General features: G+C 35.6%; 1 protein-coding gene across 3 annotated transcripts in view; it reads left to right on the top strand.

Annotated features, from left to right (window-relative positions):
• The window catches only part of SHPRH (SNF2 histone linker PHD RING helicase), a gene marked incomplete at its 3' end in the record, with an annotated part of 90,363 nt that overhangs the window by 44,532 nt on the left and 33,000 nt on the right, over positions 1-12,831 (top strand). For all 3 annotated transcript variants that reach the window (XM_081251260.1, XM_081251261.1, XM_081251262.1), the window contains exons 17-20: positions 2,472-2,579; positions 3,551-3,693; positions 6,781-6,954; positions 7,272-7,334. In XM_081251260.1, coding sequence (XP_081107386.1) covers positions 2,472-2,579; positions 3,551-3,693; positions 6,781-6,954; positions 7,272-7,334 — 488 coding nt within the window. The remainder of the gene's footprint in view (positions 1-2,471; positions 2,580-3,550; positions 3,694-6,780; positions 6,955-7,271; positions 7,335-12,831) is intronic.

Genomic DNA, 12,831 nt, shown 5'->3' with positions numbered 1-12,831 from the left:
CATGTTGCTGCAAATGGCAGAATTTCATTTTTTGCTTATGGCTGAATAATATTCCACTGTAAATATATACAACTTCTTTATCCATTCATCTGTTGATGGGCACTTGGGTTGTTTCCATGTCTTGGCTATTGTAAATAGTGCTGCTATGAACATTAGGGTTCATGCATCTTTTTGTACTAGTGTTTTTATTTTTTTTCCAGCTATATACCTAGGACTGGAATTGCTGGGTCATGATAGTTTATGTTTAGTTTTTTGAGGAACCTCCATACTGTTTTCCTTAGTAGCTGCACCAATTTACATTCCCACCAACAGTATTCAAGGGTTCCCTTTTCTCCACATTATCCCCAACACTTGTTTGTAAACTTTTTGATGATAACCATTCTGATATGTGTGAGGTGATACCTCATTATTGTTATGATTTGCATTTCTCGAATAGTTAGCAGTGTTGAACATCTTTTCATGTGCCTGTTAGCCATCTCTATGTCTTCTTTGGGAAAATGTCTTTTCAGGTCTTCTGCCCATTTTTTGATTGGGTTGTTTGTGTTTTTGATATTGAGTTGTATGTGCTATTTATATATTTTAGATACTAACTCCTTATCAGGGGTTTAGATATTAACCCCTTATTAGGTGATTAGAAAATAGGCAGAGAGGGACTTCCCTAGTGGTCCAGTGGGTAAGACTCCACACTCCCAATGCAGGGGGCCCGGGTTTGATCCCTGGTCAGGAAACTAGATCCCGCATGCATGCTGCAACTAATAAGTCCGCATGCCACAACTAAGAAGTCTGCACGCCGTAACTAAGAGGTCCGCGTGCTGCAACTAAGACTAAAAAGACCACATGCCACAACTAAAGATCCCACATGCTGCAGTGAAGATCCCGTATGCTGCAGTGAAGATCCTGCATGCTGCACCTAAGACCCAGCACAGTTGAAATAAATAAATACATTTTTAAAAAAGAAAAAAAAAATAGGCAGAGGATCTGAATAGACATTTTTCCAAAGAAGACATACAGATGGCCAACAGGCACATGAAAAAATGCTCAACATCATTAATCATTAGGGAAATGCAAATCAAAACCACAATGAGATATCACTTCATACCTGTTAGAGTGGCTATTATCAAAAAGACAAGATATAAAAAGTGTTGGTGAGGCTGAGAGAAAAGGGAACCCTTGTGCACTGTTGATGGGAATATAAATTGTTGCAGCCACTATGGAAAATAGTATGGAGGTTCCTCAAGAAATTAAAAATAGGACTATAATATGACCCAGCCATTCCACTACTGGGTATTTATCCGAAGAAAACAAAAATACTAACTTGAAAAGATATGTGCACCCTTATGTTCATTGAAGCATGATTTACAATAGGCAATATATGAAAACAACCTAAGTGTCCAATGATAAAGAAGATGTTGTATACATATATGATGGAATATTGTTTAGCCATAAAAAGGAATGAAATACTGCCATTTGCGACAACATGGATGTACCTTGAGGGTATTATATGCTAAGCGAAATAAGTCAGACAAAGACAAATACTGTATGATTTCTCTTATATGAGGAATCCCAAAAAAAAGAAAGAAAGAAAAAGAAAAATAACATGCTCATAGATACAGAGAACAGACTGGTGGTTGAAAGAGGTAGGGCTTGGGTGTGGGAGAAATGGGTAAACTATTGGGTTTTTAAATTTAAATAAATTGAATAAAATTTATTTTAATTTAAAAAAATGTATTTCTCACAGTTCTGGAGGCTGGCAGTCTAAGATCAAGGTGTCAGCAGGGTTGGTTTCTCCTGAGGACTCTCTCCTTGGCTCGTAGATGGCTGCCTTCTCACTGTGTCCTCATGTGGCCTTTTCTCTGTGTACTTGCATCCCTGGTGTGTCTCTCTTTCCTTTTAAGGACACCAGTCATATAGGATTAGGGCTCCACCCTTATCATCTCATTTATCTACATTTACTCATTTAATTACTCTCTTAAAGGCCCTATCTCCAAATATAGTCACGTTGGGGGTTAGGACTTCATCGTAGATTTTGAGAAACACAATTCAGTCCTAAAACCCAAAGTATTATTTCTAAACTGAAGTAATTCCCAGAAATTATAATAACTAAATCAGACAAGAAATTCTAAAATGTATTCTTGTTTTGCCTTATAGTTTGAAATATTACTGTTCTTTCTCCTCCCATTTTTTAAAATTAAAAAATTAGAAACTTGGGGAGCAAATCGTTGGAATTTCTTAAATTAGGTGACTGACAGGTAAATGTGAGTTAAGGTGGCTTACAGGTAAAATCTCTTCAGTATACATCTTATGAATTTCTAGCATGGTTTTTATGTTCTCTACAGTATACTTGTAGAGTTTAATGCTTAAATTGAGTTAAATAGATTAAATAAATAAAGCACACTGTTCTGGAAACATCATACTAAATTATTTTCTTGACCTGAAGTGAAAGTTTATACTTGTTTCCTGTTTCAACACAGGCCAAACAGCTGCGAGAGCATTATATGAGCAAGTGTAATACAGAGGTTGCTGAAGCGCAACAAGCTTTGCTGCCGGTGCAGCAGACCATACGTGACCTCCAGAGAAAGGTATGGCCACCAGTGTGACTTCCCTTATGTTTTTCTCCACATAACATTTTGGTTTTTGTTTTGCTCTGGGGAGAAACTTGAACTTTCTTATTCATCTTGGAATTTTTAGCACCTAGTACAGTACCTGAGCCACAATAAAAACTTATTTGCTGTTAGCAGTGTTAATTGATTGGATGAACAGATGCATAGATAAATCACCTATTTTGAGGTTATTCTCTTTCATTTCTTTTAAGGTATAATGGGGTTTCCTCTTACCTTCGGTATATAACAAGTTGTCTTTTGAAGAAAGTGAAGACTTCCATAACCTTCTTTTGATCTTAGATGTGCATGTTTCCAAAATCTTTTCTTTTAAGATGTTAGAATATGACAACCATAAGTATTTTCCTTACGAAATATGTGCCATTTGTCATTTCTAAAATTTCTTTTTCATGAAAACAGTAGCAAAGTTTAAAGAGAAGGCTACACAAAATACTTTTACTTTTTGATTTTAACCAGTTACTCCACATTTTATTCTTCCTAATTCATTAATTATTTAGTATTCAAGCATATAATTTTATTAGTTATCAAAGATTATTCATTGAGTAGAATCTAGTTCAGTTAGTTGTGGATAAGCATTATGACTTTATTATGCTGAGAAAGAAACCTGTTACCTTTTCAGATATATAGAGTGAATACTGAATTTTTATTTTGTTTTAGGTATTTTTTTTAGCACAGCTTTGTTATAAATGTATGTAAATAAATTCTCACACTTTCAGAGTAATCATGAAATAGGTGTTCTATTTAGTTATATATGCAGAAGTTGTACTTATTCATTGTATATACAACGTGTATACTTGTCTCCCCACTACTGTGATTCCCCTGAGAGTTGCATTTATTGCTTCCTTTTAATTTTTCACAGAACTCTTTCCAGTGATAGAAACGTTGCGAGTACTAAAAAGACATTAATTGATCAGCTGTTGTCTTGTTTACAGATTCATTCTAATTCTCCTTGGTGGCTGAATGTGATACACAGAGCAATAGAATTTGGTATTGAAGAGGAACTTGTTCAAAGAGTGCGAAATGAAATAACCAGCAACTACAAGCAACAAACTGGCAAGCTTTCTATGTCAGAGAAGTAAGAAAATAGCACAAAACAGAATAGTTATATGAGTAGTCACCCCAAATATTCAGATCATTTGGTATTAAGAGTTACAATTAAAAGTCATAACATATTGTGGTATGAACATCTACATTTTACCTATTGTTGCATATATTTCTAACCAAAATATGAGGTGTGCTTTTTTCCTGTATATTAGTCATTTTTAACTGTTCTCTTTTCAGTGCTTTTTTTTCTATTTTTTAATCTGCTTAAAGTATTTTCTTTGTATCTTTATTGGACAAAGTTGCTTAAAGCCAGCTCTTTAAGCAAAGTTTTGAAACAGACTTTGTTTTGGAGAATTTTTCCCTTGGTGTAAGGCATTCATATTTCCCTATGTCATTCATCCCCTAAGGGCTAAACTCATAGTGCCACAGTGGCCCAGGTTTTATATTATAGAGTCTGCTTTGTCTTCCCCATCTTTCTTCTCAGCAGCAATCACCATTCTTCAAGATAGATAAGTTGGGTTATTCCTCTTGAAGTAAGAATGGTGAATAATTCTTCCCAGAGAACAAATATACCCTATCAAAAGTACCTTCAGTGGTTTAACCCAAAGGAATGTCTGTCTAACGTGGGGAATTTGGGTGTTGCGGCAGAACTGTTGATTCTAGGGAGGGGGACAGAGAGGAGGATCTTTATTGCTTCTCAGATTGTATCGCAGTATAACGTCAGCCTTGGGATTAAAGTTGGTTTTCAGTGAAAAATTTAGTATAAGAATATCTTTGAAATGTTTTAAAGTATTTTCATTTGCTCTTCTAAAAACTTTTTCAGGTGTCTGCTCACACCCTAAAAAATATGCTACATTTTCTATGTGTCATTATTAACTTGGATGTACCTTAATGTAATCATCTTTTTCACCATTCAGAATGTGATGAGCTTCTCATTTCTGAAGTATATGCAGTATATTATGCTTTTGAGTGTACTTCCTTTTTCCCTGTTAAGCCCAACAATCACTGTTCCAGGATAAGTTGTCATTTATGTCATGAATTCATCTTATCCAGTTTTAAATCTATGTCCTAATAATGTGTTCTGCCAGCATTGTGGCATCAGCTGATAAAGGAAAATATTTTAAAATATCTTGAACTTGTTTTTCTTAAATCACACAGAAACTCCTTTTTTTTGTTTCTTAGAAACTACTTTTAAAAGTTGTAAATCCCCATGTTAGAATATATCCCCTATTAAATGTTTTGAGGTCCCAGGGCTGTAAAAGGACCAACAGGAAACATAAAATGTATAATTCATTACACAAACATGCTTTTAAAAAACATTAGACATAAATAGAAAGTAAGAAAACACATTTTTAAAGTTAATTTTTTTATATTACATGTATTCAGAGATCATCTTAACACTGCTGCTGTGTTTTTTAATGAGACATATCTCAGACACCAAACTACTTATGTTTGCTTGTTAAAGATTCTTGGGGAAGACTATGTAGCTTGGTGTTAAGATCACAAGTAGGTTCTCAAGACAGACTGCCTGTGTTCATACCTCAGTGCCACCACTTGTTAGCTCTTTGAACTTGGGAAAGTTGTATAAGCTCTCTCTGCCTTAGTTTCTTCATCTATAAAACCACACAGCATTGTACTGAGGATTAGTAAATTAATATTTGAAAAGTGCTTACTTAAAATAGTACCTACCATTAGTATGGTGTCTAAGAGCTACCTTCTATTACTATGTTTTCTTCTCTTTCATTTAAAGGACCTGCAAGAGAGAACATGGCTAAGACATGTTAAGTGCTGATCTGTGATATTTTTCAGCCCTTACTCACATGCTCAGACCTGAGTTAGTGGAGAGAACTTTTCCAAAGCCACTTCTTCCCATTGGTTCAAAGTTAATTTTTGAAGAGCAGTTTAAATTTGTAATAAATTACAAATAAAAAACTGTGTTTCCTTTTTGTGAATAGTATTGATACCTAACCTAATTTTAAGTATTGCTAAGTAAATTTTTTTAGAAATTACTGAGCAGCTATTCTATGCCTATTATATATGTTTTTGAAAAAGGGGTATAATCTAATTCTTACCTTCTAAAAGTTAGCTTATTGAGAAGACAAGAGTCATAAATAATTTGAGAAATGTGAGTATGTATAAAAACTAAACGAAGTACTAAAATGAATAATGTTGTTAATAAACTCCATGAACAGAAAGAAACAGATTAGTGTGAAATATTGGGAAAGCCTTTTAGGAAGGAAAGTGGGCTCTTTTGAACAATTTGGAGAGAATGGCATATGGCATTTTAGGAAAAAGGATATACTCCTAAAAAGCAGACAAATCTTGTTTATATTTTTCGTTTTTTAATTTCTTATTATTCTAGGCTTTCGTTTTCCTTTCAAAACCCCGTACACACACATCCATACATTTTTTTTCTTGACTCATTTCATTTATAGTTTATCAGAATGGTTAAGAGCATTGTGTTTGGGTTTAACTTGTGTTTGGGTTCAACTCCTAGCCCTGACACATAATAACTTTGTATCTTTACTTAAATTACTTTAATTCATTAATCTTTGTCTATAACATGTGCACAGTTGGGTATCTATTGAGGTTATACAGGAAAAGTGCTTGGCAAAGTGCCTGGCATTTAGTAAATGCTTAATAAAAATATATGTGTATATGTATAAGTTCCTTGTAATATGGAATATAATTCTTGGCTACTTTTCTCCTTTCTTCTCAGCTTTCTGCCTCTACTTTTCATCCTATAGTCACCTCTTCGTAGAGCACGGGTATCAGGGGCACATCTGTAGTCAATCAGTATTAAAAAGAAAGAATGCAGCAATCCTGATTTTTCAAAGACATCAGACACAGAGACAGATTTTGCACATTGTTTTTTGGTTCTGAGGGCAGGCACTATCAGATGTTTTTGTTATCTTTTGTAGTAGACAACCTAATGTTATTATTCCTTGTTTACTAGTAGATACCAATTGAATACATTCCTAATGTAAACTCACTCAGATGTGACTAGGTAAAATGTTGCAGTTTCTTTAACACTTTGCCAACCACTTATTGAATTTTTAGGAAATTGACCTACTGTTCTTTTCTTTGCTGTGTGTGTGGTGCTGGTGATGGGAATCAGGTTCCATGACTGCAGAGGTCTTCAGTTCTTACTTACAACACATATGGAAGACCTAAGTAAGTTCCAGAAGCAAGTAAGAGATGCTGTAAAAAATCTGGAGGGACCTCCATCTCGTCATGTTATTGAGTCTGCAACAATCTGCCACCTCCGGCCAACCAGGCTTCCTCTCAATTGGTAGGTAATAGGAGAAATCATCCAATGAATGGCATCATTCCATTGAGCTAGATTTCTCCTGAGAGAAGAAACACTGGCTCACATAATAAAACATTTCTCATTTAAATTCAGACAAAAGTAGAGATGTATTATTAATCTAACTTAAAGAAAAAAAAACCTCTCTAGGACCACATACCTGAGGACCACGTATTTTTTTTTCTAAAATGGCATATTTGTTGTAAAGAAAATGTGAAGTATAAAATACTAAGCCTTTTCTAGAAATCACCTGATTGCGTTTATGTTTGTGAATATTTCTCTGATAATTTCTTCTTTTCCAGCTGTGTCTTTTGTAAGGCTGATGAATTGTTCACAGAGTATGAATCGAAGTTATTTTCTCACACGTAAGTTCTCTGATTGATTATTTCCCATCAGGAAAATGAAACATTTTACAAGACTTGGTATTTTAATTTATACAACTACATTTTACTCACAATAACATTTCTTATATTTTTTTCTCTTATCCAGTCAGTTTACTAAACTTCAGCATTTGCCCATTTAACATGCTCAGTTTCACCTGTGCTGACGTTTACCCCCAAATGCTCCTGTCGTGAAGTAACGTGTGCTTGAGGGACGGTGCACACAGACGGTGCACAGACTGTGCAGTCCAACAGATTATGACCTCAAATCCCTGCTCACGACTATGCACAGATTACTTCTCTAAGCCTCAGGATCCGCATTTGTGAAATGAAGATAATAACACCTCACTGAGTTTTTTTATATATATTAAGTAAGAAAAGGCATATAATTACTTAGCATAGTGGGGTTTTTCAGGTTTTTTTTTTGTTTTTTGGGGTTTTTTTTAATGGTACGCGGGCCTCTCACTCTTGTGGCCTCTCCCGTTGCGGAGCACAGGCTCTGGATGCGCAGGCTCAGCAGCCATGGCTCATGGGCCCAGCCGCTCCGCAGCATGTGGGATCTTCCCGGACCGGGGCACAAACCCGCATCCCCTGCATCGGCAGGCAGACTCTCAACCACTGCGCCACCAGGGAAGCCCTGTTTTTTTAATTAACATCTTTATTGGAGTATAATTGCTTTACAATGTTGTGTTAGTTTCTGCTATATAACAAAGTGAATCAGTTATACGTATACATATGTTCCCATATGTCTTCCCTCTTGTGTCTCCCTCCCTCCCACCCTCCCTATCCCACCCCTCTAGGTGGTCACAAAGCACCGAGCTGATCTCCCTGTGCTATGCGGCTGCTTCCCACTAGCTATCTGTTGTACATTTGGTAGTGTATGTATGTCCATGCCACTCTCTGACTTCATACCAGCTTACTGTTCCCCCTCCCCATCTCCTCAAGTCCATTCTGTACATCTGCGGCTTTATTCCTGTCCTGCCTCTAGCTTCTTCAGAACTTTTTTTTTTTTAGATTCCATAAATATGTGTTAGCATACAGTATTTATTTTTCTATTTCTGACTTACTTCACTCTGTATAACAGACTCTAGGTCCATCCACCTCACTACAAATAACTCAATTTCACTTCTTTTTATGGCTGAGTAATATTCCACTGTATACATGTGCCACATCTTCTTTATCCATTCATCTGTCGATGGACACTTAGGTTGCTTCCATGTCCTGGCTCTTTTAAATAAAGCCGCAATGAACATTGTGGTACTTGACTCTTTGAATTATGGTTTTCTCAGGGTATATTCCCAGTAGTGAGTGAATGCTGGGCCTTATGTTACTTATATTTTTAGTTTTTTAAGGAACCTCCATACTGTTCTCCATAGTGGCTGTATCAAATTACATACCCACCAAGAGGGTTCCCTTTTCTCCACACCTCTCCAGCATTTATTGTTTGTAGATTTTTTGATGATGGCCATGCTGACTGGTATGAGGTGATACCTCATTGTAGTTTTGATTTGCATTTCTCTAATGATTAGTGATGTTGAGTATCCTTTCATGTGTTTCCTGGCAATCTGTATATCTTGTTGGAGAAATGTCTATTTAGGTCTTCTACCCATTTTTAGATTGGGTTGTTTGTTTTTTCATATTGAGCTGCATGAGCTGCTTGTAAATTTTGGAGATTAATCCTTTGTCAGTTGCTTCATTTGCAAATATTTTCTCCCATTCTGAGGGTTGTCTTTTCATCTTGTTTATGGTTTCCTTTGCTGTGCAAAAGCTTTTTTAAGTAGGTCCCATTTGTTTATTTTTGTTTTTTCCATTTCTCTAGTAGGTGGGTCAAAAAGGATCTTGCTGTGATTTCTGTCAGAGTGTTCTGCCTATGTTTTCCTCTAAGAGTTTTATAGTGTCTGGCCTTACATTTAGTTCTTTAATCCATTTTGAGTTTATTTTTGTGTATGGTGTTAGGGAGTGTTCTAATTTCATTTTACATGTAGCTGTCCAGTTTTCCCAACACCACTTATTGAAGAGGCTGTCTTTTCTCCATTTTATATCCTCGCCTCCTTTATCAAAAATAAGGTAACCATATGTGCATAGGTTTATCTCTGGGCTTTCTATCCTTTTCCATTGATCTATATTTCTGTTTTTGTGCCAGTACCATACTGTCTTGATTACTGCAGCTTTGTAGTATAGTCTAAAGTCAGGGAACCTGATTCCTCCAGCTCCGTTTTTCTTTATCAAGATTGCTTTGGCCATTTGGGGTCTTTTGTGTTTCCATACAAATTGTGAAATTTTTTGTTCTAGTTCTGAGAAAAATGCCATTGATAGTTTGATAGGGATTGCATTGAATCTGTAGATTGCTTTGGGTAGTATGGTCATTTTCACAATGTTGATTCTTCTAATCCAAGAACATGGTATATCTCTCTATCTGTTTATATCATCTTTAATTTCTTTCATCAGTGTCTTATAGTTTTCTGCCTACAGGTCTTTTGTCTCCTTATGGAGGTTTATGCCTAGGTATTTTATTCTTTTTGTTGCAGTGGTAAATGGGAGTGTTTCCTTAATTTCTCTTTCAGATTTTTCATCATTAGTGTATAGGAATGCAAGAGATTTCTGTGCATTAATTTTGTACCCTGCTACTTTACCAAATTCATTGATTAGCTCTAGTAGTTTTCTGGTAGCATCTTTAGGATTCTCTATGTATAGTATCATGTCATCTGCGAACAGTGACAGCTTTACTTCTTCTTTTCCAATTTAGATTCCTTTTATTTCTTTTCCTTCTCTGATTGCTGTGGCTAAAACTTCCAAAACAATGTTGAATAATAGTGGTGAGAGTGGGCACCTTGTCTTGTTCCTGATCTTAGTGGAAGTGGTTTCAGTTTTTCACCATTGAGGATGATGTTTGCTGTGGATTTGTCATATATGGCCTTTCTTACGTTGAGGTAAGTTCCCTCTATGCCTGCTTTCTGGAGGGTTTTTATTGTAAATGGTCATTGAATTCTGTCAAAAGCTTTTTGCTGCATCTGTTGAGATCATCATCTGGTTTTTTTTCTTCAGTTTGTTAATATGGTGTATCACGTTGATTGATTTGCATATATTGAAGAATCCTTGCATTCCTGGGATAAACCTCACTTGATCATGGTGTATGATCCTTTTAATGTGCTATTGGATTCTGTTTGTTAGTATTTGGTTGAGGATTTTTGCATCTATGTTCATCAGTGATACTGGCCTGTAGTTTTCTTTCCTTGTGACATCTTTGTCTGTTTTTGGTACCAGGGTGATGGTGGCCTCGTAGAATGAGTTTGGGAGTGTTCCTCCCTCTGCTATATTTTGGAAGAGTCTGAGAAGGATAGGTCGTAGCTCTTCTCTAGATGTTTGATAGAATTTGCCTGTGAAGCCACGTGGTCCTGAGCTTTTGTTTGTTGGAAGATTTTTAATCACAGTTTCAATTTCAGTGCTTGTGATTGGTCTGTTTATGTTTTCTAATTCTTTCTGGTTCAGTCTCGGAAGGTTGTGCTTTTCTAAGAATTTGTCCATTTCTTCCAGGTTGTCCATTTTATTGGCATAGAGTTGCTTGTAGTAATCTCTCACGATCCTTTGTATTTCTGCAGTGTCAGTTATTCTCCTTTTTCATTTCGAATTCTGTTGATTTGAGTCTTCTCCCTTTTTTTCTTGATGAGTCTGGCTAAAAGTTTATCAATTTTGCTTGTCTTCTCAAAGAACCAGCTTTTCGTTTTATTGATCTTTGCTATTGTTCCCTTCATTTCTTTTTCATTTATTTCTGATCTGATCTTTATGATTTCTTTCCTTCTACTAACTTTGGGGTGTTTTTGTTGTTTCACTGATTGCTTTAGGTGTAAGGTTAGGTTGTTTATTTGAGATGTTTCTTGTTTCTTTAGGTAGGATTGTATCGCTCTAAGCTTCCCTCTAGGAACTACTTTTTGCTGCATCCCATAGGTTTTGCGTCATCACGTTTTCATTGTCATTTCTTTCTAGGTATTTTTTTGATTTTCTCTTTGATTTCTTCAGTGATTTCTTGGTTATTTAGTAGTGTATTGTTTAGCCTCCATGTGTTTGTATTTTTTACAGATTTTTTTCTTGTAATTGATATCTAGCCTCATAGAGCTGTGGTTGGAAAAGATACTTGATACGATTTCAGTTTTCTGAAGTTTACCAAGGCTTGATTTGTGACCCAAGATATGATCTGTCCTGGAGAATGTTCCATGAGCACTTGAGAAGAAAGTGTATTCTGTTGTTTTTGGATGGAATGTCCTGTAAATATCATTTAAGTCCATCTTGTTTAATGCATCATTTAAAGTTTGTGTTTCCTTATTTATTTTGATTTTGGATGATCTGTCCATTGGTGAAAGTGGGGTATTAAAGTCTCCTACTATGATTATGTTACTGTCGATTTCCCCTTTATGGCTGTTAGCATTTGCCTTATGTATTGATGTGCTCCTATGTTGGGTGCATAAACATTTACAATTGTTATATCTTCTTGGATTGATCTCTTGATCATTATGTAGTATCCTTCTATGTCTCTTGTAATAGTCTTTATTTTAAAGTCTATTTTGTCTGATATGAGAATACTACTTCAGCTTTCTTTTGATTTCCAATTGCATGGAATATCTTTTTCCATCCCCTCACTTTCAGTCTGTATGTGTCCTTAGGTCTGAAGCGGCGTTCTAGTAGACAGCATGTATATGGGTCTTGTTTTTATATCCATTCAGCCAGTCTGTGTCTTTTGATTGGAGCATTTAATCCATTTACATTTAAGGTAGTTATTGATATGTATGTTCCTATTATCATTTTCTTAATTGCTTTGGGTTTGTTACTGTAGGTCTTTTCCTTCTCTTGTGTTTCCTGACTAGATAAGTTCCTTTAGCAATTCTTGTAAAACTAGTTTGGTGATTCTGAATTCTCTTAGCTTTTGCTTGTCTGTAAAGGTTTCAATTTCTCTGTCGAATCTGAATGAGATCCTTTCTGGGTAGAGTAATCTTGGTTGTAGGTTTTTTCCTTTCATCACTTTAAATACATCCTGCCACTCCCTTCTCTCTTGCAGAGTTTCTGCTGAAAGATCAGCTGTTAACTTTATGGGGATTCCCTTGTATGTTATTTGTTGTTTTTCCCTTACTGCTTTTAATATTTTCTGTTTTTAATTTTTGATAGTTTGATTATTATGTTTCTTGGTGTGTTTCTCCTTGGATTTATCCTGTATGGGACTCTCTATGCTTCCTGGACTTGATTATTTCCTTTCCCATATTAGGGACGTTTTCAACTATAATCTCTTCAAATATTTTCTCAGTCCCTTTCTTTTTCTCTTATTCTTCTGGGAACCGTATAATTCAAATGTTGGTTTGTTTAACACTGTCCCAGAGGTCTCTAAGACTCTCCTCAATTCTTCTCATTCTTTTTCCTTTATTCTGCTCTGCAGTAGTTATTTCCACTCTTTTATCTTCCAGGTCACTTATCCGTTCTTTTGCCTCCATTATTC

Source organism: Mesoplodon bidens (assembly GCF_964165515.1).
Source record: "Mesoplodon bidens genome assembly, chromosome: 12".
NCBI lineage: Eukaryota > Metazoa > Chordata > Mammalia > Artiodactyla > Ziphiidae > Mesoplodon > Mesoplodon bidens.
The sequence above is the reverse complement of the archived record's forward strand: the minus strand, read 5'-3'. Positions and strand labels throughout refer to the sequence as shown.